At 27.6% G+C, this 24,415-nt stretch overlaps 1 protein-coding gene across 10 annotated transcripts in view; it reads left to right on the top strand.

Moving 5' to 3' along the window:
* The window catches only part of LOC127279466 (protein Skeletor, isoforms B/C), a 96,708-nt gene that overhangs the window by 54,059 nt on the left and 18,234 nt on the right, over nucleotides 1-24,415 (top strand). For all 10 annotated transcript variants that reach the window (XM_051301824.1, XM_051301821.1, XM_051301823.1 and 7 more), the window contains one exon: nucleotides 1,645-1,756. In XM_051301824.1, coding sequence (XP_051157781.1) covers nucleotides 1,645-1,756 — 112 coding nt within the window. The remainder of the gene's footprint in view (nucleotides 1-1,644; nucleotides 1,757-24,415) is intronic.

The raw sequence follows: 24,415 nt of genomic DNA, 5'->3' as shown, positions 1-24,415 counted from the left end.
TATGTTAACAAGAGTGCATGGCGTAAGAATTTATAGCATATGCTATTGAATTAGTAGCGAATGTCTTCGAACGATATTGAATATGCCGTTTGATGCGACAAACTAATATTTCATTGATTCAATAGCATTTCTTTCTCAGTGTATATAATACACATTCAGCAACTAAATTTTATTTTTAATATTATGTATCACAGAAAAAACCTGATCTCAAATTGAGTACAAAATTTATACTCGATTTGATACGCATCAAAAATGAAACTGGTTGTCTCATTTCGAGTTCTAAGGTAAAAGTATCAAAATGAAACAGGTAAGTTTCATTTTGAGAAGAAGAAAAATGGAAAAATATTGTGAAATAAAGAATAATTTTGCACAAATACATGAAATATAATAATTACAAAGAAGTAAATAACACGCTAGACTTAATATATTTGATTAAAAATTGGTTGTAATCGCGTAATAAAATAATAAAGGAAATATGTTTTTAGGTTAGAAAAATGAAAACATGTGTTTTGACAATAGGAACGGTACTACCAACTTAAACAATAGCGGTAAATTTAAAAACTTATGAAATTAATTATTATCTACGTAAATAATAATAAATAATTTTTATTTAAAAACTTCTAAATATTCGTACTGGTCAAAATAATCTTTCTGGTGTTGTTGAAATATTAGAAAAATTAATTGAAATACAAAATTACTCTGCTTATGATGCCAACTTAGAAATCTGAAATTCCAGCCAGTATCATTTTGAATAACATAAAGTTTGTCCCATACTCATTTCGATACTCAAAAGAAAATGAGTTGCAACAAAAATGAATCCAAGTTTTTTCTGTGTGAATTAAAATTTAGTTTTCAAACTCTCTCTGTCTCTTGCCATCTAACCGCCATCGAGTCAACATATTTAGTTTTCAAGTATGTATTCTAAGTTACAGTTTTTTGATATAGTGTGGTTACAGACATATTAATAAAGTTTTGTTTATATTAAATTAAATAATGTTATAGTTCAATTATTATTATAAATTAGTATCAGCATCTTAAATTCAAATTAGTTCACAATAACTCTTTTTTCCGTCATGGGTCCATTCATCGATGCAGTGCATAACTGTAAGTAATTCTATTAAATGAAGATTCCCTGAAATGGTTAGTTTACACTTGATAGTTTTGATAATTTATTGAAAATTCTGAAATTTGTTACAACCAACCCCCAGTTCTCTTGTTAGAGAGTAAATTCTTCATTAAGAGTTGTATAATGTATTCGCATAGATGAACTGCAATAGAGATCGACCGGTAATTCTCATTTTATTATCTACACCCCCGCACGAGTCATCCACCCATCTATTTTCCACCCACCCTTCTCGCATACAACAATCCCTGTGAGTTTCGTTTCAACCCTTGGTTACGGACTGCCGCGCTCGTCTAACCGTCCTACATTGCTTTTAAACTTCCCGCACAATTCACCACTCACTCATAATTCTGAACACGTTTTCAGATAAATAAATATAGATATAATAAACAGATTGTACGGTACGCATAATACATATAATTTAAAAATATTTTAAGAATAAATGAAAAAAAAAACTTTAACAATGCATCAATATATTATCTTTAAGAGGAATAATATGTAAATCAATTTTTTTTTTATAGAGAACCTCCGATTTTAGAAAGATTTGAAAACGCAAAAATCCTTTTGAAGTTAAAAGACGGCTTGAGGATAAAAGACATCAAATGGCTTGCTGTATGGTGTCGCAGATTTACAGTAAGTTTAACAAAAATTATTACATAATATACATATAAATAATATTTTAAATAGTTACAATATGTGAGAGTGAAACTCATATATATGGTTCGTACAGCGAAAAAAATTTATTTGGTTCTCACATTATTAATTTTTAGACCACTTTTTTTGTAAAATACTGCGTGAATGGATTGAGTTGATATTTATGTAAAGAAGTTTAAATTATGTTGATTAAGGTCTGTTATGAGGTCTGTTAAAGGAGTAGATATATTCTGCCTTTAATCTCTCGGAAGATTAAATTTATCCACATGGTCATTGTTTGGATTTTCTATGTAATAATAATTATTTTAACAATTATCCCAATTTCACAATGTTTGTATTTCGGGATTTTTCTCTGTTAGGTATATCAGAATTAAATATTATAAGGCACATATAAACGAAAGTAGTAGGGGAGAGGATGAAAAAATGGATCTCAATACTAATATTAGTAATAATAATTTTACTATTTTAATAGTTTTTTTTTTTTACTAAATTTTACAGTTGATTTAACCGTTTTTACATAGCTGTCTCAACTACTTTTTGTTAATAGGCGCCTCCTGGAACCATGAAAATTAGTTACTGCAAACTAATGAAACAGTTAATTTGACTGACAAAAAATCATTGAAATAACTTCTTTATTTGGGTAATTTTTACTAAACTTTACAGTTAATCTGACAATTTTCACATAGTTGTTTCAACTACTGTTTGTTCATAGGCGCCTCCTGGAACTAGGAGAAATAGTTAAAATTTAGTCAAATTTACCATGAATTTTTTTGAGTGTATGACTTAAAAATCACATGCTAAGTGTTAACAAATTTTATTCTCTAGGGTTGAAAGCATATTTATTATTTCTAGGGTTAAAAAGAGACATTTTACTCCCTTGGTTTAAAAGAAGTTATTTTTCTCCCTATTAGATTAAAAAAGATCAATATTATCATCTCAGTTTTCATTATACAGTAAATGTTATATGTTTTAGTAACGCGGCAATTGAAATTTAAAAAACTTAATTTAATTTTTTTTTTCAAAGTAAAAATTATTTAAATTATAACATTGAAGTGAATAATTCTTTATATGTACCATATTATATAAATGGTCCAAGCGAGGAAATTTTTCATCGAGGTTTTACTAGGGCCATAAACAATTCTCGTAGTGGGTTAAAACGCGGTGCGATGGGCATGAAGGAATCGAGATAACTTGATTTTTGAGGAGGACCATGGGCGGTCCTATCGGACGTGCATTCGTGGTCAATGGTGCGTATTAGATGGATACGGAAGCCGAGACAAGGGGCGCACACATACACTAATACATTATTCTATATTTTCAAGATAAGAGTGTAGTGTGCATTTTATTCAGTGTTGGGTTAGTAATAATATAACAAGTTGGTATAGTAACTAACTTACTAAAAAAAATTACGATACTTATTACTTACATATGGGCGATTCCACATGAAATTTATCTACATATGACATTTTAAACTAGAATAAATTTTTTTTTTCGTTTGCGGAAAAAAAGGTATACGTATTTTTTTTTATAAGTGCCCAAATTTTCGAGTTATGAATTTTTAAAAATCTGGGGTTTTTCTAGGTAGACTTAATTTCAATGACATCTATAAATCTACATGAAAAAAAAATTATTTGGAACAGCGATATGTTTCGCTAGAATAGCGAAAACTTTCGCTGTTTTAGTGAAACATATCACTGTTCCAGGTGAAGATTTTTTTCTTGTAGAGTTATAAATGTCATTGAATGTAGATAAAAATTTCTTAAAGACGAATAATCCCAATTGTAGAGGCATAATTTTAAATTGTACTTACACTGAAAAAAAATATATTTGATTCAAATATAATCGGTTACTTGTCTATTATCAAAAAAATATTTATTTACATCCAATAATTATTATTCGATTAAATTAAGCGATATTTGTTTCGAAAAACAGAAATTATTGGTTCAAATACAATTTACATAAATAAAAAAGTTAATTGAATAAAATTATTTGGTTCAAGTAAATATTTATTTGATAGCAAGTATTTGAATTAAATAAAAAATTTTTTGTATAAAAGAAGAATTTAATATTTAAAAAGAAAATTGAAAAGTAATTAAGTACTAAAAATTCTCTCTATAGAAAAATATGATTATTTTTAAAATAAAATATATAATTAATAAAATTCAGGTACAGAATATTTTTCTCATTTTGAGAATTTTTTTTTCTGTGTAGATAATTGTAAAATAAAAATGACCCTCTGGTTGAAATGAATCTTAATTCTGAACCGCGCAGAATTAAAGAAGCTAATAATGAACATAGAATGTTTAAAATATAATATTCTTAAAACAATAAAAATTGCTTTTTCACATAAAGTAGAAAAAAGTGTGGACATTAGGAGGTACCTTTAATATAAAGTATAATAAGGAGTAAAGAATATCGAGAAGAAAAAAATAGTGGAAGGGGTGGAGGAGGGGGCGGTTGCAGAACAGAGCTTTTGCTCTTATATTAGAAGGGCTTTAATATCAAAGTCTGAGGGGTGCTCCCGTACCGTGACAACCCTCCATCAGACACGCTCTGTCACCGCAAAACGCGCTGTCCGTCGCCTGCCTGATCTACTGGGTGTTTCATCAAGACCTGTTTCTGAACGATCCGGATTGAGTGATCCTTCACTTATGAGTATTTCACTATATACATACATATATATATATATATATATAACGATCCACTAAGCCTTTGTTCTCTTTAATTACTTTCGAATGCTCTTCAATAATTTTTATTTTTTAATTGACTAGGAACAATTTATTAATCACAATAATTTGTTTATATTTATTTAATTTCTTCTTACTTTTTGTGAAAACCGTTTTTGGTATAATAATTATAAAATAAGATATATAGAACGGTTTTAATAATTTAGAACTATTAATTTTCTTTTCGTTTTTATTTAATAAGCTTTTATTCATTTTAATTTCTAATGAATAATATATGAATTTATAGGTATATAAAAAAATTATATTAAAAATTTCATATTCATTTTATTTTTTATTTCGTTTAATTTTCGTGATTTCACGTGATTCAATCAATAGAGAAAAAAATTACGTTCTATAATTATATTTTTATTTGTTTTATTATTTATATTTTATTATCTAATTATTATTATTTTATTGTTAATGTTAGTTAATATTACTTATATTATTATTATTATTATTATTATTATTATTATTATTATTATTATTATTATTATATAAAAAGCGGTTTTAAAGAAAAAGCAAATAGAGAATTATGAATAGCCAACTATTTTCTTAGTAATTTTTTATTTCTGAATTGAATATGGTGACAAAGACGAGATAGATAAATTTGAAAAAGTTCCTTTTTAAACGTTATGTCGCAGTTTCCTGGAAAAGAATTAATGCCAAGTGCAAAGAGAAATATTTTTATGGTATCTAAAAAAAAATAAAATAAAAAATTATGAATAGTCAACTATATACTTTGTGAGTTTTTCATTTCTGAATTAAATGTGGTGACCAAGGCGAAAATGACGGATAAATATGAAAAAGTAAAATGAATATATATGTATGTAAAAACAATTACGGTTTGAAGTTACATTTTAAACGTTATGTCGCAGCTTTCTGAAAGAGAATTAATCCCAAATGTAAAGAGAAATATTTTTATGGTATCTAAAAAAAGAAATTTCATTTATAAAGAAAAAGTGAAAAAAAGTAATCTTTTAATATTTCAATTTCCCTTCTAATTAACAAAAAAAAAATCCTCTTCTGTGTGTAGAAAAAATATATGATACTTTTCGGAATAAAATTTAAAAGAAATGTTGAAACGTAATATTAATCTAATTTGAAGAAAAAATAAATTATAATAGAAAAATATGTTTTAAAATATAATTCATATAGTCATATTAAGAACGTTTATTAAATATAAAATAATTTAAAAATTTAAATAATAGCTTTGCTTCTTATTTTAACTATATCTAAAAAAAAAATTTCTGTCTTTATGAAAATAGTATAATTTTATTTATTCCCAATTATTTGAATTGTCGTGTAATGAATGAAAGTAGAAATTTCCTTGTTTCGTCGGACAATTCAGTGGGTATTCAGTAGAAATAATGCCTGTTTAGTCAGACAAGTCTATTTCTTCAGGAAATAATTTTCGAACATAAACATCTTATATCAGTAAAATAATTTCTTTTATAATTGCGTATTTAAATTTTAGATTTTATATTATATTAAAGTAAGATTTTTGTATTTTTAATTCTTTTAAAACAATTTAATTGATTCAAATAAGTATTTATTTAATAATAGTCAAGTAACTGATTATTTGAATCAGATAAATTTATTTTTCTTTAGTTTAATATATTACTTTTAATTAATTGAAAAAATTTGTATTTTTAACAAACAAACTTTTCAATTTAATATTTTTTTTATTAAAATTAATAGTTATATAGTTGACTATACAATTATAGAGTTGCCACGGGGTTAGGAAAATCAGGGAAAAGTCAGGTACTTTATTATTACACTTATTACAAGTATAATTATTATTAATTGTTTGTCTTAATTTTTTATAATTGAAAACCTCTTGAAATATTTTCAATATAGGGTCAGGGAAAAAATTTAAATTTTAATTGGAAAACAGCGAAAAACAAAATAAAATTTTTATGGCAACCCTTGACAATAAATGAGGAGCAAGTTTTCAAAACCTGATAAATCCATATTTTTTTATTTCGAGAAATTCAAACAAATGACTTTCCACACATAACCACTAGAGTTAATTTTAAAATAAAAAATTTATAATAATTTATTTCTATAACAATATTTTTATATTCAATACATTATATTTCTAATTGAACTTTGTCATAATTGAGTGATTTACAGGTTTTGGTAATTTTTTCTAATATAAAACATACAAATTGTAAATCATCTTGGTTATGTCAATAAGTTTTTAAATTAAAAATTTATAATTAATAAATTTTTTTCCTATAAATTTATCAGTGACAGATCGATTTGTGAGGTCCTTAAAATTAATACCATTTTGGTATTAAAATAAGCAAAATTGTGGATTAAAATAATGAGCGTTGCAGCTTATTTTAATACCTTATAATTTTCTGTGATTTCAATCATTTTTCTCGGTGTATTCTTACCGCGCTAACAAGCGATTTACACCCAATTTAATTCACATCTCCGTATATACCTATATATAGTCAATCATTTTCATCAGATTTCTTCTTATTTTCTGAAAAGTAGTTTAGTCAAACACGTGAAGAACGTCCATCATCCTGTGCTTATCGCGAAGCATGTGAATATCAGTAAAAGAAAAAAAAAGAAGAGAAAAAAAACTAAAACCGTCCCCTCAAAGCACGTCAGCACATAACTACGCGATATTCGATGTCCAAGAGGGGTTCTTGGGAAGGGTGCTGATTTCGAATTGGTTCGTAGCTTGGTGTATTGGATGGTATATAAGGTTTTGCTTGGATATCGAGTAGACAGGAGCTGTCTGTCAGTCAGTTCTCTCTGTCCCCTTTTCCTGCTTTCTTATGTGTGCGGGCTTAAAGGATGTATTGTCAGGATAAGTCCCTTCCCTTTCTGTTCCTTATACACTTTTACCTTCTCTCAGCATCAGTTCTCAATGGACCTATACACTGTCCGCATTTCTCGCTTTCTTCAAATCCACACGGGGCTCTCTCTCACTCTCTCTCTCTCTCTCACTGTCCTTTCAAAGAAAATCTTTACGCGATATCAAACCGCTGCTCAATAGACCAACGATTCAGATAGGATTTAGTAATTTTTTTTACCCCCATGCTCCTACGGGATTTGGTGATTTTATCCCAGAAACGTAGTGGAATGATGGAATCTCTCAATCGCTCTAAGTGAAAGCACAAAATCGTTTTTTTCTCTCTCGTTCCCCTCAAAAGTAGGGAAATGTATATAAATTGAGATTGTCTGACCAATCGTTGATCTTTACTACTTGAAAAGTTGGGTTAATGTTTTTTTTCCCTTTCCTGTGGGAAGTTGAAGATTTGCATTATGGTTATATGGAATTTATATTTATTTTAATCTTTTTTTTATTCTAAAGATAATGTTACATACACAGAAAAAACCTGAATTCAAATTGAGTATAGATTCTATACTCAATTTGATTCGCAACAAAAATGAAACTGGTTGTCTCATTTCGAGTTCTAAGGTAAAAGTATCAAAATGAAACAGGCAAGTTTCATTTTGAGAAAAAGAAAAATGGAAAAATATTGTGAAATAACGAATAATTTTGCACAAAAACATGAAATATAATAATTACAAAGAAGTAAATAACACGCTAGACTTAATATATTTGATTAAAAATTGCTTGTAATCGCGTAATAAAATAATAAAGGAAATATGTTTTTAGGTTAGAAAAATGAAAACATGTGTTTTGACAACAGGAACGGTACTGCCAACTTAAATAATAGCGGTAAATTAAAAAACTTATGAAATTAATTATTATCTACGTAAATAATAATAAATAATTTTTACTTAAAAACTTCTAAATATTCGTACTGGTCAAAATAATCTTTCTGGTGTTGTTGAAATATTAGAAACAATAACTGAAATACAAAATTACTCTGCTTATGATGCCAACTTAGAAATCTGAAATTCCAGCCAATATCATTTTGAATAACATGAAGTTTGTCCCACACTCATTTCGATACCCAAAAGAAAATGAGTTGCAACAAAAATGAGTCCAAGTTTTTTCTGTGTATTCTTATGATAATTATTTTAAGTTTACTTTATTTATTCATGCATTAAGTCCCAATAAGCTAAATTCAACTATTGGATTTCATAAGCAAATCGATAATAAACAGACACCTACAATGAAAAAATAAAATCTCAAAACGAGAAGAATATTCCATTTCATTTAATTTCTAAATTGATCAAAAATTAAAATTTTCTTTTACCACCTTGTATATAAAACTTAAGTACATTTAAGTATATTTATACCATATATATAACGCATGCAATGATGAAATAAAAGTTTAAATAGTCTGTTTGGATAAAGTTAACTTTAACTACTTAAACTACAATTGCTATAATTTTAATCTGTCTGTCTAAAATTGACTTTAACTAATGTTACAAAAATCAGTTTCAAAACTTTCATGTCACTACATATGGGGCATTAGGTATTTCTCAAACGTTCCATTATAAAAATTAAAAGTTTTAAGAATGACTTGAAACTTTGAAAAATTGTTATTTTATATAAGGGAAATTCCTAAAATATATTTTAGATTTAGACATAATATTTACATTATTAATTATATCATATATATTTATATATAAAAGTTTATTTTTTTTAATTGTATACAAAGTAGTGGGGACTGAAATTTTGACGTATTTTATTTTCAAATCCGTATAATTATGACAAAACATTTTTAAACTCAAAAAATTTGGGCCTGGGACCCAACAGTGAAAAAAGAAGTATCACGAAAATGCGTACTTTTCGAGATATTTGCAAGTTTACATACTTTTTGAACGCCCTGTATAAAGATACCAAAGTCAAGAAAGTTTCCCAATCAAAAATTTACTACTGGCTCAGTACTGGCACCCAGTATTAGCGCGTAACTTTGGGATGATAACATTTTACCAGAGTTGGCACCAGTACTGGTAACCACTGCTGGTTCAGTACTGGCCGAGTACTGGCAGTTTTGTAATTTATTGTATACGAAAAGAAAGCTTTAACTGTAACAGAGACAAGTTTCACTGCAATAGTGAAATCTCTGCTCCAGTTAATACTTTTTTGGTATACTTAGGGAAAAGTGTCTGAAATTTTTAGTAACCCAACACAAATTAAATCTTAATTAAATTAGTCAACTAACTAATTAATATTTTATTATATACCCAGGTGTGAGTTGGCGGTCGGCCCCAAGTTGGGCCAACCATGTGCTCAGTCGGCCCACCTTGGGCAGCCAGAGGACGTGCCAACTAGCAAATTGATAACGTCAACCGACCTCAGGAAACTTTTTGTTTAAATAATTTTACCCACAGAAAAGCAAAATAAAATACATTTTAATTTTGAAAAATAAAATCAAGGTGTAAAAATTTTTATAAACAAAATATTTAAACAAAAAGATTCATCAGGTTCACTCTAGAACTTTTTGTAAACTAGTCTTAATCAAAAAGAAAATCTATTTGAGCCAGTACTGGCTCAATATCGGCTCAGTACTGGTTTGCCAGTACTGGGAGGGCGGTACTGCACCAGTAATGATACAATGAAAATACCAGTACTGGTTCAGTACAGACTGACCAGTCTCGGCAGCCAATACTGAACCAGTACTGCGCCAATAGTGAACTCTGGTATAATACTGAAATGTTTGGTTGGGTTACTATGTTTATACTTTTTCTAACTATCATCAAAACGAAAAAAAGTTAAAAATGTTTTTCAATTTCTTAATTAATTATACTCCATTTTTTAGAACATAATGAAGAATTAGATCTAACTTTAGATATTTATTATTGTAACTGAATGTGAATTTTTTTCTAATAAATAATTTTTGTCATGAGTCAAAAGTTTTGAACGTTCATATGAACGAAATTTGTTTTGCTACTTCTTTAAGTACGAATTTTATTACAAAATATTGTTTAAAATATCTAAAAAGAAGTTATTAATTTAATAATTGTTTAATTAACTGTTTTATTTTACATGGTCATCATAATTTTTAATAATTTATAAATTGAAAAAAATATTTCGTTCATATGAACGTTCAGTACTTTCGGCTCATTTTTTGTCGTTTTTTAAGAGAAAGGAAATAAAACGACAATACCCCTTGATATGATCTATTGACAATATATTACACTTGAAACGTCATTTCCTCTCTTATATTCAATTTGTACTCCAACAACTTTTTATTTTCCAAATGGATAAAATATTATAGTGATCAATATATAATTGAAGAGAATTTTTATTAGTACTTGAAAAATGTATATATCTTTATTTTTTTATTTTTCATTATTCATATATACTTAAGCGAAAGAAACAATGGATTTTTTTTATGTATAATAAAAGTAAATTTAAATAAATATTCAAGAAAAAACTTATTAACATTATACAGAAGTACCTGTATGCAATTTAGATGCATTTTCATCTGAATTCTCGTTTTCTCTGGTACACTAAAGTTAATTAAACGCTTCACAGTTATTTCGGGGAGGAAAGACAGGATATCTGGCCTTGACATTAAGTGGGCTATTCTTTACGTAGTAGATGTCAATTATCAAGCTTGTATAACTTCACATACAGTACATTTAATATACATTAATATATCTTTACTTTAGAGAAACAATATTATTTTTATTTTTTCATATTAATTCTTAAATTAATAATAAAATATAAAAATATTTCTTTTGATGCTACAATAATAATAATAATAGACATTGGTTAATCAAATATTGGGATGAATAAAACTTATTATTTTATGCAAAACACGGAGATATTAATTTAGAAAATTTTAATAAAAGTCTCAAATGAATTTACATTGATTTATTTTTTATTTTCTACTGATTCAACTTTGAAAATTGAAAAATTTATAAATATATTCATAATTTATGCATTTAAAAAACATTTCCTTCGAATATAAAAATTGAACTCACTGATTATCACGGATCATTAAATTTACTATACAATAAAAGCTAGTACAATTTTTTTTTCGTTTGATTTTAAAAGAAATAGTAGCACTTAATAAAAGTGATACTAAAAAATTATATGAAGGAGTGTGCAAAAAGCTCAAAACTCAATCCGACATATGTATCAACTTTTTCGTATTTCAAAACGAGTTAAGCTTGATCAATTCGAGTCGAGTTGTTGAGTTTTTTCAATAGCTAAAAAAAATGAAGTTATTGAACTATTTCAATTATTGAGCTTTGCGAATTCTTTAATAATTTCAAGTATACTTTTGAACTTTTCTAGTTCTCGATTGTTTTATCTAATTTAAAGATTTTAAAAACTTCAATTTATTCTTCAAATTCTGTATAGGACTTATGTATATTAGTTAAAATTAACATTCATTATTATTTATAGAATTTTCATTTAACAAATATTTTTTAATGGCAGATTCTCTGCTTTATTAAATTTTCATTTAATTAATAAAATTCTATTATAATTTAACTGAATTTTTATTCTTTATTGTTTAAATTTATAAAATGAAAATTTCGTAAACTGTTATAAATTATAATTGAAAAACAAAACAAAAAATTGTTCCTCTTAGTTAAAATATTGGGTCACTTCACTAACTTTCGTCTGAAAGAGCTGTTGCGGTCAAATTTTAAAAAAATCTAGTTTTTAATTGTGAGCTTGACTACACCGAGAGCATGAAATTTGATGATCAGGCGTATTTAACGAGGATAGTATATTTGCGTTTGCGCAGAATGTTTGTGTACATCTGCGACCATGGTTACGATAGTGACAGGTTAGAAAAGTTCGCTGTCTTTGGCGAACCACGTGGTCGCCTTTTCTAACCTGTCACTATTGCAACCATGGTTGCAGATGTACACAAACATTCTGCGCAGACGCGAATATACTCTCCTCGTTTAATACGCCTGAGCATAAAAAATGCTCTCGGTGTAGCCAGGATCTGAGTTGAACTTGAATATTTTCTTAGTTCATTTTATTTTTTGTATGAAATTAATAATCAAAAGTAGGAGGTTCTGGACCTTATTTTGTAACCTCAAATTAAGTACTTTTTTTTAAAAAAAAAAGATTATTATTCAAAAAGTATTTAATATTTTATTTGAGACTTATTAAAAGTTTAAATTTCTTGATTCTATACTAAAAAATGATAAAATAGTTGCAAAAATATTCTCTTTTAAAATAATAGCATATTTGAAATTTTTTGGAGCTTGTAAATTTTTTTTTAAACATCCTAAAAATTTGAGATATTTTAGATAATTTTGATAAAATTTAGTTCCTGTTAAAACTAAATGTATTTGCAATATTATTTTGAAATGTTAAAAACAATTAAAAATTGACTTTAGAAATTTTTTATAGTTTTGTAGGTATTTTAAGTTCCATTTATTTTTTCCTCTTTTTTCTGAGCGCAACTATATATTTCATATTGTCGCGTCTATTGACATCAGTTCATTGGCACAAAAACTAACTTCCGTATATATATATATATATATATGACGCAAAGGCTTTATTTAAAAGCAAACGTCATTGGAATTTGTGGCACGTACATATATATATATATATATATATATATATATATATCTATCGTTGGATACTACAAAAGCCATCGTTGTAGATCTTAAAGTATGTATGCCGAGACCTCGAAATCGAAACCACTATTTCTAAAAGGTCCTGAAAATGGTCCACAGTGCGTCCGAAAGTAGGGGGTTAAAAGGAGGAAGGGGGGGGGGAAGACAGTCAATAGATATCCGGTCGGAAGAGTGGAATATATAAGAGAGAAAAATCAGGACAGCTTTACTTCATCCTAGCAGTGGTGGTGATTTTGCTACAATCGGCGAATAATGTCGGATCATGGGGTGGCTTGTCGGGTGGGTTAGATATTTTCCCTCCGCGCTTATATATATATATATATAGCGAGCGCGGGACGAAAGGGAGAAAACGATCAGGTATTGAAGCACGACATTCAGTTGATATTCTTGGATGAGAAAAGCGCTTGCGCGAGACCATGAAACACCGGTCGATGCTGGCCGGGCTTAGCTTCAACGAGCGCAACTCTGTTTCGGTTCCTCGACTTTAAACACCCCCGCCATTTTGAAACCATTATACCACCAATGCCAACTGAAGAAGTAAAGTCTCGGTACCGCGATAAATACACCGGCGTCATTCGGACATCGAAAAAAAATTTATACTCTAAATTTAAGAATATTTCCACTTTTCATCTATTTATAAGATTATGAATTTTATTCTCAGAATAATTAAAATATAATATTTTGAAAAGAATAATTTTTTAATATAAGAATATTTTTTTTCATTTTAAACACGGAAAAAAAGGAATTACAATTGATGTTTTTTGTTAAATCTATCAAAATTTGTAACCACAACCAAATTATTATTTTTTATGACAACGAATAAGTTTGCTTTGACCATAACTGTTGAAATTTTTTAGAATTAACTCTCATAGCAAATTTTTTTGACCACGCAGTAAATTTGTTGCTCTACGAATATCGTAGAAGAGCGCACGCGCGAAAGTAGTATAGTTACTGTCTCTACTATTTTCGTTTGATTTTTTTCTCCGTGTAGGGAAAGGTGGGGAAATTGAAGCCCCTTTAGAAAAATAATTTAAATACACAAACTTATTGCCATAATAATAGTATATTGTGCATCTAGGGAGGAAAATGGTTGATTTCCGCGAGTGTAGTTTGTAGTTCGAGACGTAGCGAGTGCCCGAGACGAAGGCGAGGGTTTGCGAGCGAAGACGACAACTGCAAATACACGAGATACTATTTTTTCTAACACACGCACCGAAAGTACACCATTTCTTACCTGTAAAGGGGGAGAAAAGTATGTCTTTCCCGGCGAGCGGGAGGGAAAGTTACTTTCCCTCCCCTTAACATCAATTATTATTTATGTTGTTTATAGAACATTAAGAAGAACAAGAACAGTATATTATTGAATTTACTGTCAAACTATCGATTCGAAATATCGAGTTTAAGTTTAATGTTGATATTTCGATATATCGAATCAATTTTAAAATCGATAATCACGTAAATAATTAATATTACTAATTGCTTAAATTTTTCATTAAATATTAATAAGTAAATTAAACAAAAGTATTGATCAGATTTTAATTAATTCAATGTAATTATTTAAATTAGTTATAATTTAAACCAAAAACATAATTTAATCTCAATCACTGAAAAAAAATTCTAGTTAGAATAACCAGAATTCTGGTTAGGGTATATTTAACATTTTGATTCTGGTTAGGTTAACCAGAATTTTGGTTATTTTAACGAGAATTCTAGTTAATTCAACTAGAATTCTGGTTAACATAACTAGAAAGTAATGTTAAATATAGCCTAACCAGAATTTTTTTTTCAGTGATGTAGTCGACTTACTATAAAAGTTATATTTTTCTCTAAAATTTAATAATAAAATACCGTTTTTAGAAAAATTAACATTCTTTATTTTTAATCTATGTACTTTCGGTATGTGTGTTAGAAAATAGTTATCACTTGTATCATAAATACAAGTGCGTAAAGTGAATGATTATACGAGTGTGACGTTTGCAGCAAATCACACGAGTATAATCAGATTTACGCACGTGTATCATACAACATTTTTTGGAACACCCACCTCTAAAGTTAAGTACCTATTATGAGGAATTCCAACTTGCTATTAGAATATTTTCGATTACTGCAAAAACTAGCCGTCTTAAAAGTGCAAAAAACGTCTTGTTTTAAGACACATTTGGTGTCTTAGACGCGAAAAACGTCTTAAAACAAGACGTTTTTTGCACTTTTAAGACGGTCAGTTTTTACAGTGATTGTATAGAATTAAATAAATCAATCGAAGATCAGGAAAAATATCATTAGGCAGTAGTGTATAAATTTAAAAGTAAAGTTCGTTTTTTAATTTTGTGGTTTTGTATGGTCTAAAAAAATCCTTATATTATGTGAGAGAAATTTCGGTGCGTAAAGTAAATTTCAGTGTGTAAAGTAATATTTCAGTGCGTAAAGTGAATCACTTTACACACCGTTTAAAAAAGAGCTTCTTTACACACACTTTTCGGTGTGTAAAATTTAACTTTAGAGGTTAGTGTTGCAAAAAATATTTTTTTGGTCATTTTTTACTCCTTTTGTTATTTATCTTTAATTATAAATTATAAGGAAAAAAAGTAAATTTGCAAAAAAAAAAAATTTTTCTAAAAAAATGCATTTTCTCCCATTACTCCAAATGTGGGGTATGGGAAGCTCTTAATTGAAATTCCAATAAAATAATATAATTTCTATTTTCTTTAAATATTTTTTTATTTTCACAACAGTTATTGATATATGAACATTTTACAAAATATTTTAGACATAGAAAAGACCTACAGCTTCTTTAGTATTAAAATATCCAATAATAACACATTTTAGACAATAAAATACAAATATGGATTCTTAGCAATTAAATATGTAACAATATAAAATTTTATATAAATGAATCTTTCAATTTTTAAAGAAATAAGCGAGATAAGAAAAGCCATATCGAGGTAACGAAACTCTGCTAGCTAACACAATTCTCCCATTACCAGAAAGAATTTTCACAGGCCACAATTTAAAAAAAAAGAAGAAAAACATAAATAAATTTAATTATTACCTCTATTTTTATTCATGTATCCAAATCTACATATATTTATCTCCAATAAAATCACAAAACATAATTGAATAATAAATTTTTAACTATTTACTTTGATCTCCAGAAATATTCTCCATTTAAGAAGGAAAACTCGAAAACCTGATTTTTCCTTGTTGTTTTTACAAATCTCAGAAATGTCTTCATCCTACCTTCCCCTATATTTTAGCAAACGTAATTTGATATGGCAGCAAATTATAGTTCGCTGCCAAAGCAAACTACTTTTATATATATGCGTGAGAATATTATATATTCTACAGGGAAAGGAATGAATTAGCTACAGGTATATAGATGTTAACTAATGTTTGCTGAAAAAAATTTGCTACAGCAACTAAAAAGTTGGCTGTGACGTATAAAAAAATAAAAAATTGAGAATTTAAACCCCACAGCAAACTTATTCGCTGTGCCTATATTAACGAGTAAAATTTTCTGCCATAACAAATTTCATCTTTTATGCACGTGTAACTAAGAATTAAATGTCCTAATAATTTTTTCATGGAAACTAACAACCAACCACTGAAATAGGAACCGAAAGAAATTTTGAAATTTAATTTTCTCAAAATTTTATTAATAATTATTATTTTAATTAATTTAATATTATTAAGGTGCAACTGGGCACCTGATTTTTTTCTATTGTAAAATGCATGTTAAAAGCTATACAAATGTCTATAATCCAAAGAAAAGATATATATTATTTGTGTTAGAGCCAAATAAATATTTATTTGGCTATTTATTTTATTTGCGCTAAATAGAATTTTATTTGTCCTAAAGAAATTTTTTTTATTTAAAACAAATATATAAGGTTATAATAAGCTCTGAGACAAATATATTTTTATTTGATTCAAAATAATTTTATTTATTTATCAAATAAACACAAATGAAAGATTTCTGGAGTGTATTTGAAAGTTTTTTTAGCCCCTCTTCTATATATATGCAATAATACACTCCCACCTTTATTTCGTAAGTCAGATAATTTTCTTATTCTTTTTCGCCTATATACAAATAGAAAAAGATCAAACAAAACTTTCAGACAAAACTTTCGAACTCTTAAAATTTTGTTATCGCAATAGCAAAATTAAGTTTCACTCATATAGAATATTGTTTATGCACTGAGGAAAAAATTATATTTCATTTAAATACAAGTATATATTTTAGACAATTTTGTTTGGTTTAACTCAGCCTATCACTGTAAAAAAAGAAGTTGAATTTTAACTCCCTCGGGGATGCTATAAAAGTCCCACTCTTTTGGAGTTGAATCAAAGGGAGTTAATGCTTTACGAGTTAATTTTATGCTTAGAGTGTTGGTTTTAATGAGTTAGTTTAAATATTAACTCCCTTTTTGAGTTCGATCCCAGGCGGAGATGAGATTTTTCAAAGTCCACAAATATTTCAATTGCACAGTAAAAACAAAGTCTTAAACCGTTTACACCATAAATTAAGCCCATATATTTTGCATAAGTGCACATTTTGCATCATTAGCACCATTTTTTCTATTGAATGTTGCAAATCCTTGACCTCCCCTCCCTCCCCTTCAAGCGCAACGTAATTTATGGATGGCCCCTAAGGTAGAATAAAATTTTTAATTTTACAAAAAAAAACTGTTTGTTTGATCAACCAAACATTTTTGTTGACCTAACAAAAAAGATTTTGTTAAGCTAACCAAAAATTTTTGTTATGCCAACAAAAAACACTCAACCAAATTTTTTGGTTGACTCAAACAAATAGTTTGGTTGCTTAAATACCAACAAAATTTTTTTATAGGCCCAACCAAATTTTGGTTGCTCTGACTAAACATTTTTCTCAGTGTATGTTTTAAAACTTTATATTTGATTTAAATTTAAAATAAAATTTATATTTTTAAATTAAATATATTATTTACGTTAAATGAACCAGAAAATATATTTGAAACTTTAAATATGTTTGACTGTATAGCAATGATAAAATAAAGTTTGAATTAAACATAATATATTTGAACAAAAAAGTATTTATTATAATTAAGCTTATATATTAAACTAAATTAAAACAGTACAGCGCTATTCATTTAAGGTCAAATTGTATTATAAAAGAAGACAAAATTCCATTAAAATTAGAGCTTATTTTAATACCTCACAATTTTCTGTGAGAAACAATTGTCAAAATGTAGTTTATGTTATACCGTTTCCTGCTGTCAGAAAATTGTAATATTTATGCAACTTTTAATGGTTTCAAAATGTTAAAAATTAAATTGTTTGCATATCACTGAAACAGTATTAATAAGTTTAATTTTTTATATAGATTTAAAAATATCTACTTGAAATAACTTTTATTTTAAATTATCTTTTACTACTTATTATAAAGTTACAAAAATTAAAAACCTTTTTTTCACACTGCAATATTCAGTGTCATATGTCTGATGAAAATTGGCTTTTACTACTGATTCTGAAGTTATAAAAAATTTTAATATGTAAAATATTTTCAAGTTCATTAAAATTCCATTGATTCTAAATAAAAATATTGTACAGAATTTTTAATAAATTTAAAATAATTTTATCTTAAATATTGAAGCAATTTTGTTAATTAATTAAAAATGTAAAAAATGAAAAAAAAATGTAGGTATAAAACTCTGAGTCAAGAATGTTTTAGACAAAACACCAGAGCGAATATATTATTTGTTACATATAAACGTAAAAATTTAGCAGAAGCAGCAGTAGCAAGCACACAAAAGCATGGTAAAGCTGAGAAATGGCTGGTGAAGTAAAACGAAGGCAAATTGGGGCAAAGTTAACGGCGCAGGTCTGACCACGAGTGTATTTCAGCAAAAGTTATAATTTTTCGTATATATACGCTCCGGATACGAAAGTCCCCCCGGGGTCTCTACAGTCATGTAATACTCGGAACCGATTGGATGGGAGCTTGCGAAAGTTCCAGGTATACCGTATAGGACCGCCCACTAAAGCTCTCTCTCTCTCTCTCTCTCTCTCTCTCTCTCTCTCTCTCTCTCTTTCTCTCTCACACACAGACATACACAAACTGACAAAGTTTTGTCCCAAACTCCACTTAGCCCTGGCTCACGAATCTGCTTCTGTTTCAACTATAATTTTCACGGATGTTCAAAAGACCGTGTCGCGTGCGTACAGAAGCTCCCAGAGAGTCACCGTTTTCAATAGACTTCCTCTCGTTTACTCTCCCCCCCCCTCTCTCTCTCTCTCTCTTTCTCTCTACCCCCGTATAAAGTGAAACTTCGTTTCTGCTAAATTACTCAACTGCTCAAATAAGTTACTCATTCTCTCTCTCTCTCTCTCTCTCTCTCATTCCACTTATACTCGAAACTATAATAAAATAAACTTAAAAGTAAACTTTGGACAAGGCTTCAATATTTTATTTCTCATCTTGATTGGAAAACTTGAACTGTCGCAAAATGATTGTAAAAAAAATACAAATTTCTTCATTTTTTTTATGAGAAGACTTTCCTTCTTAATAAAAGTTTCTTTTACAATTAACAATTTTTTTATGTTTAATTAATCCTTCTTGCGTGTTATTATATATACAAGAAACAAAATGAGTATTTTCAACCGTATATGAAGAATAATGATAAATTTTTTATGTAGAGCGTAAAATTGTTTGTTATTCTACAAAATAAAAAAGACATTTTTTTGTGTGAAGGAAATATAAAATTATTGTTATTAAGAAGAGAAATTGTCATTTTTAACTCTAGAGAATAAACTGTCTATTTTTAATCCTACTCTCTAAATCTGAATAAGTAGAAAATTTACTAATTATAACAGTAAAATTGTGAACGAATCGGCCCTCTATTTCAATTAGTAGAAAATAACTAATTTTGAGTAGAAAACAACTAATTTAACAGTCAAATTTAACTAATTATTTGTAAAAAATATGACTAAAATATTTGTTAGGCATAAATCTACTAATTTTTTAGTCATATAACATAACCTAAAAGTTAGATTAACAACTCTCTAAATCTGAATTATAGTAAAAAAGTTTACTAATTTGAATTAGTGACTCACTTTTTGCTTCTAAAATTTTACTAATTCTAAAGCAAAAAGTGAGTCATTAATTTAAATTAGTAAACATTTTTACTAATTCAGATTTAGAAAGTAATGAATTAGTCATTTTTGACTAAAAATTAATCATTACTGTTACTAATTCATTTAATAAACGAATCGGTGCTATTGAATTAGTCAAAAGTGACTAATTCAGATCTAGAGAGTATAGGAAGTGAAATTATCAGATTAAACACTAGGGAATAAACTGATCAGTTTTTAATATTCTAGGGAGTAAAATTTTGTTATTTTCAACTATAGAAAGTAAATTTTAAATTGATAATACTTTATATTTATGATAATAAAATTAAATTAGTTAATTTATTTATTTTAATTACAATAGTCTTATTATTTGACATAAATTTCATTTGGCATTATAAATATCAAGTAGGTAAACTGAGAGAAACGATTGATTGCGATTACCATTTCGTTAGTAAGAGTATTTTTGGTAATTTATATTAGTTACTATTACCATTTAGTTAGTCAGCCTAACCATTTCGTTGGTAAAGTAACTAATAATTAAATATAGTTATTCCAACAAACTAATTAGTTAAACTAACTAATAAAATAGTTATGCCAACCAATAAAAATAGTAACCTCAACTAATAAATTAGCTGCAGTATAGATTACTAACTAAAACTGGTCACCTCAAAAATGGAAACTTCAACCAATCTTTTCTCTCAATGTATTAAATAAAATTTAATCTTAAGGTTTAAAACTTAGGATTAAATTTTATTTTTAGGGAGGAAAATTCAATTTTTTTATAAAGTAAAATAACCCCAAGGTGTAAAATGGTCGTTTTCATGAAACACGCCGCTTCTTTTTAAAGAGTAAAGTAGTTATTTTTAACCTTTAAGAGTAAAAAGGATATTTTTTTATTTGAGAGAAAGCACCCGAGGCGAAATTTAAGGCCTACTTTCCTATGAGTAAAGTAGGGTTAAGCAGACCCTCTCTTTAGCTGCCTGAAATGTGCGCAAATTTCCCTTTTTTACACTTTTGGATCCAAAGTAGGGTCTAAAAACTTATTAAAATAGTGAAAATTTTGAAATTGCTCTAATTCTATTATAGGAATAAAAAAGTCGTGTTTAATCTTATAAAGTCATATAAACTTATAATTTAAAAAGAATTATCTAAAACTTGAATATTTATTTATTTCTATGATTCACGAGCTATCGCTTCGAAAAATTTGTGAAAAAGCTTTGATAGAAAAAGGATGTAAAAAAAGGAAACAAAGAGTTTAAAAAAAACCTCTCACATATTCATTCTATATATAGAAAAAGTTTAATTACACCTCTTTTTTTTGCTCATTTAAAATTTTTATTCTCTCCTGAAACCAAGTCTATTTTTTCTTTTTTTTTAAACAAAAGTTGTAACAAAGCATTATTATATTAACTCAAGGAAGACTTTATAGATAATTAAAAAAAAAATCTTTAAATCCGATTTTGTTATAACTTTGATATAAAAAAAAAAATGATATGCCTTGAAAAAAAAATTAGTCAACGAATGAAAATGAGTAAAATTCAGAATATAATTAGATGCTTGGAAAAAAAGTATTCAACGAAAGCTTAATTCAGGATATAAAGTTTTTGGGTGAAAAAGAAGTTCTATTAAAATCTCTTGGTGGAAAAGCGCGCGCGTTGCGGGGACGACGGTTGAAGGGCATCGAGGGGTTGAGGAGGGAGGGATCGTTTAATTTATCACCTACTTAAAGTCCAACGAACATAGAAGGCCGTCTGTATACGGGAGATTCTTTTTAAGCTCGCGTTTCAACCCGCTATATACCAATTGCTCGCGCCCGCGTGCAAGGAAAACGGAATCAGATTTTATGGGGTTAGTAAAAACCGAATACACACCTTTTCGAATTAAAGATTCCAACCTCGTTCGATAAAAGTATCACTCGACTCGATAAATCAATTTCACTGCAGATTTTTCTTTTTTATTACATGCTTCTACTTTACATTTTTCTCTTTACTGCGCGTGAGAGAGAGAGAGAATGAGTTGGAGCAAAAACCGCTTTATGTATTTCACATGAGAATTTTATAAAAATGTTTTTGTATGACGTGGTACATGAATTTTCTCATATAAAAATCATTAGTTAAAATTTTCATTTTTAAAGAATTTTATTATAGATGTAATTAATTTTTAGATATGAATTTTCATTTTTCGAATCGACATTTGAGAGAATTTCTTTCTAATGAATCTTTATCTAACAGATTTTTTAGGTACCGAATTTTTATTTGACATCAGAATTGTTTTTTACTGAATTTTTTTTTTTTAATTCTAACCAATATTAATTTAGCAAAATTATTCTCATTCAACAGAATGAGAATCATTTTAAGTGATTCGAATTTTTAATACCAGAATTTCCAATTCATCAATTTTCATTTGTCCGAATTTTTATTTGCACGAAATAAAATTCTTAAAACGTCGAATTTTCATTTGTCCGAAACTGCAAATGGTCGATAAACAATTGACAGAAAATTAACCAATAATCGACGTTTTAAGAATTTTATTAAATAACAATTCGTGCAAATAAAAATTCGGACAAATGAAAATTGATGAATTATAAATTTTGGTATTAAAAATTCGAATTTCTTAAAATTCTGTTGAATGAGAATAATTTTGCTAAATTAATATTAGATTAAATTAGAATTTAAAAAAAAAGTTTAGTAAATGAATTTACATTCAATTTGAATTTAAATACATTATGGCTAGTACTACTGAATTTAAGACTCATCTTAAAATAAGATTTACTTTTTATAGTGTAGAAAAAGTTAATGAAATTCTAAAATTTTTTTACTTGAACCCAATATATGTTTATATATTTGTCTCAGCCTCCCAACCAAAAATTTCAGTATCATACCAGAGTTAACTACTGGCGCAGTACTGGTTCAGTATTGGCTGCCAAGGCTGGGCAGTCTGTACTGAACCAGTACTGGTATTTTCATTGTATCAGTACTGGTGCAGTACCACCCTTCCAGTACTGGCAAACCAGTACTGAGCCGATATTGAGCCAGTACTGGCTCAAATAGATTTTCTTTTTGATTAATACTACCCAGTCGAAAATCCTGCGCTATGTTAAGCTGAACAAAAAGTTGTTTTGAAGTATTGAGATAACCATTAGAGAATTGTGAGACAGTAGATAACTAGCTATAGAAAACTTTCAGGAAGCCTGTTATGGCCGATTTTTCGCTTCCACGGAAAGCTTGAAAATAACAAATTTTGTACGTTTTAAACAAAGCATTCAAGTAGCTTTGACAGAGTTATCAAAGAGTTGCAGGATTTTGCATATGTAAAAAGAAAGCGTTCAGGTGGCGAAAATTAAATGAAGCGTCATGGATGTTTCAGGAAACAGCGGAAAAATGACAATGATCAAAAATTAAATTTAACCTTTCTTTCCATCTTTATTTATCTCGTAAAAATATTGTTGTCAACCAAAATTTGTAAATAAAAATACGCTGTTAAATTCATTTTCATAAATTATGAAATTCTAAAAGAATAAAGAATATATTATTTATAAAAAATATTAATAAATATCAAGTATAAAAATAATAATCTTTTTTTTTAAATATTAAATATTTTGTCTTTTTTTTAAGAAATTGTATTCATTATTCAATATAAAAAGTTTTCACCGTGTTCGTATTCCTAACCCCAAATTTTGCTCAAGTTATATATAATTTTTTTCCTATATAATTTAAGTGTTTAAAAATAAACGTTTTCTTTGAAAAATAATTTTTATATAATATATTATAAAGAATAATTATTAATTGTATAAAACGGATTTACAAATTACTATAGAATTTTTATGATTTTTCGATTTAGTTTAATTTAATGAAATTATTCTAGTTTTCAGGAAGTGTAAAAAAGGTAATTAAATTACATATTAATTTGCAACTTGTGAAAAGCAAATAGAATTGCTTTCTTACACATTAAACCAGACATTAGGAAAGCATTCACCAAGCAAACTGGTAGACCTTTTGCTAGAAGCTGTCCACAGATATTCAACAAGCTGTAGAAAAAGCTTCCCGTTAAGAAGTCAGAAAGCAAATATCACAGAATTTTAGGTCTAATGTATAAATAGTTGCCATGAAGCTTTTGAAACCTTCATAACAGTTACCTGAAGGCCATGTGAACCCTTCAGGGAAACTTACGATTTTCGACTGGGTAATTTCAATAATATTTAATTTGTGTTGGGTTACTAAAAATTTCACACACTTTTTCCTGAAAAAAAAGTATTACCTGGAGCAGAGATTTCACTATTGCAGTGAAACTTATCTCTGTTACAGTTAAAGCT

This window comes from Leptopilina boulardi, unplaced genomic scaffold (genome assembly GCF_019393585.1).
Source record: "Leptopilina boulardi isolate dan_hultmark-lab unplaced genomic scaffold, ZJU_Lbou_2.1 LbouV2_216, whole genome shotgun sequence".
In the NCBI taxonomy this organism is placed as follows: domain Eukaryota; kingdom Metazoa; phylum Arthropoda; class Insecta; order Hymenoptera; family Figitidae; genus Leptopilina; species Leptopilina boulardi.
The sequence above is the reverse complement of the archived record's forward strand: the minus strand, read 5'-3'. Positions and strand labels throughout refer to the sequence as shown.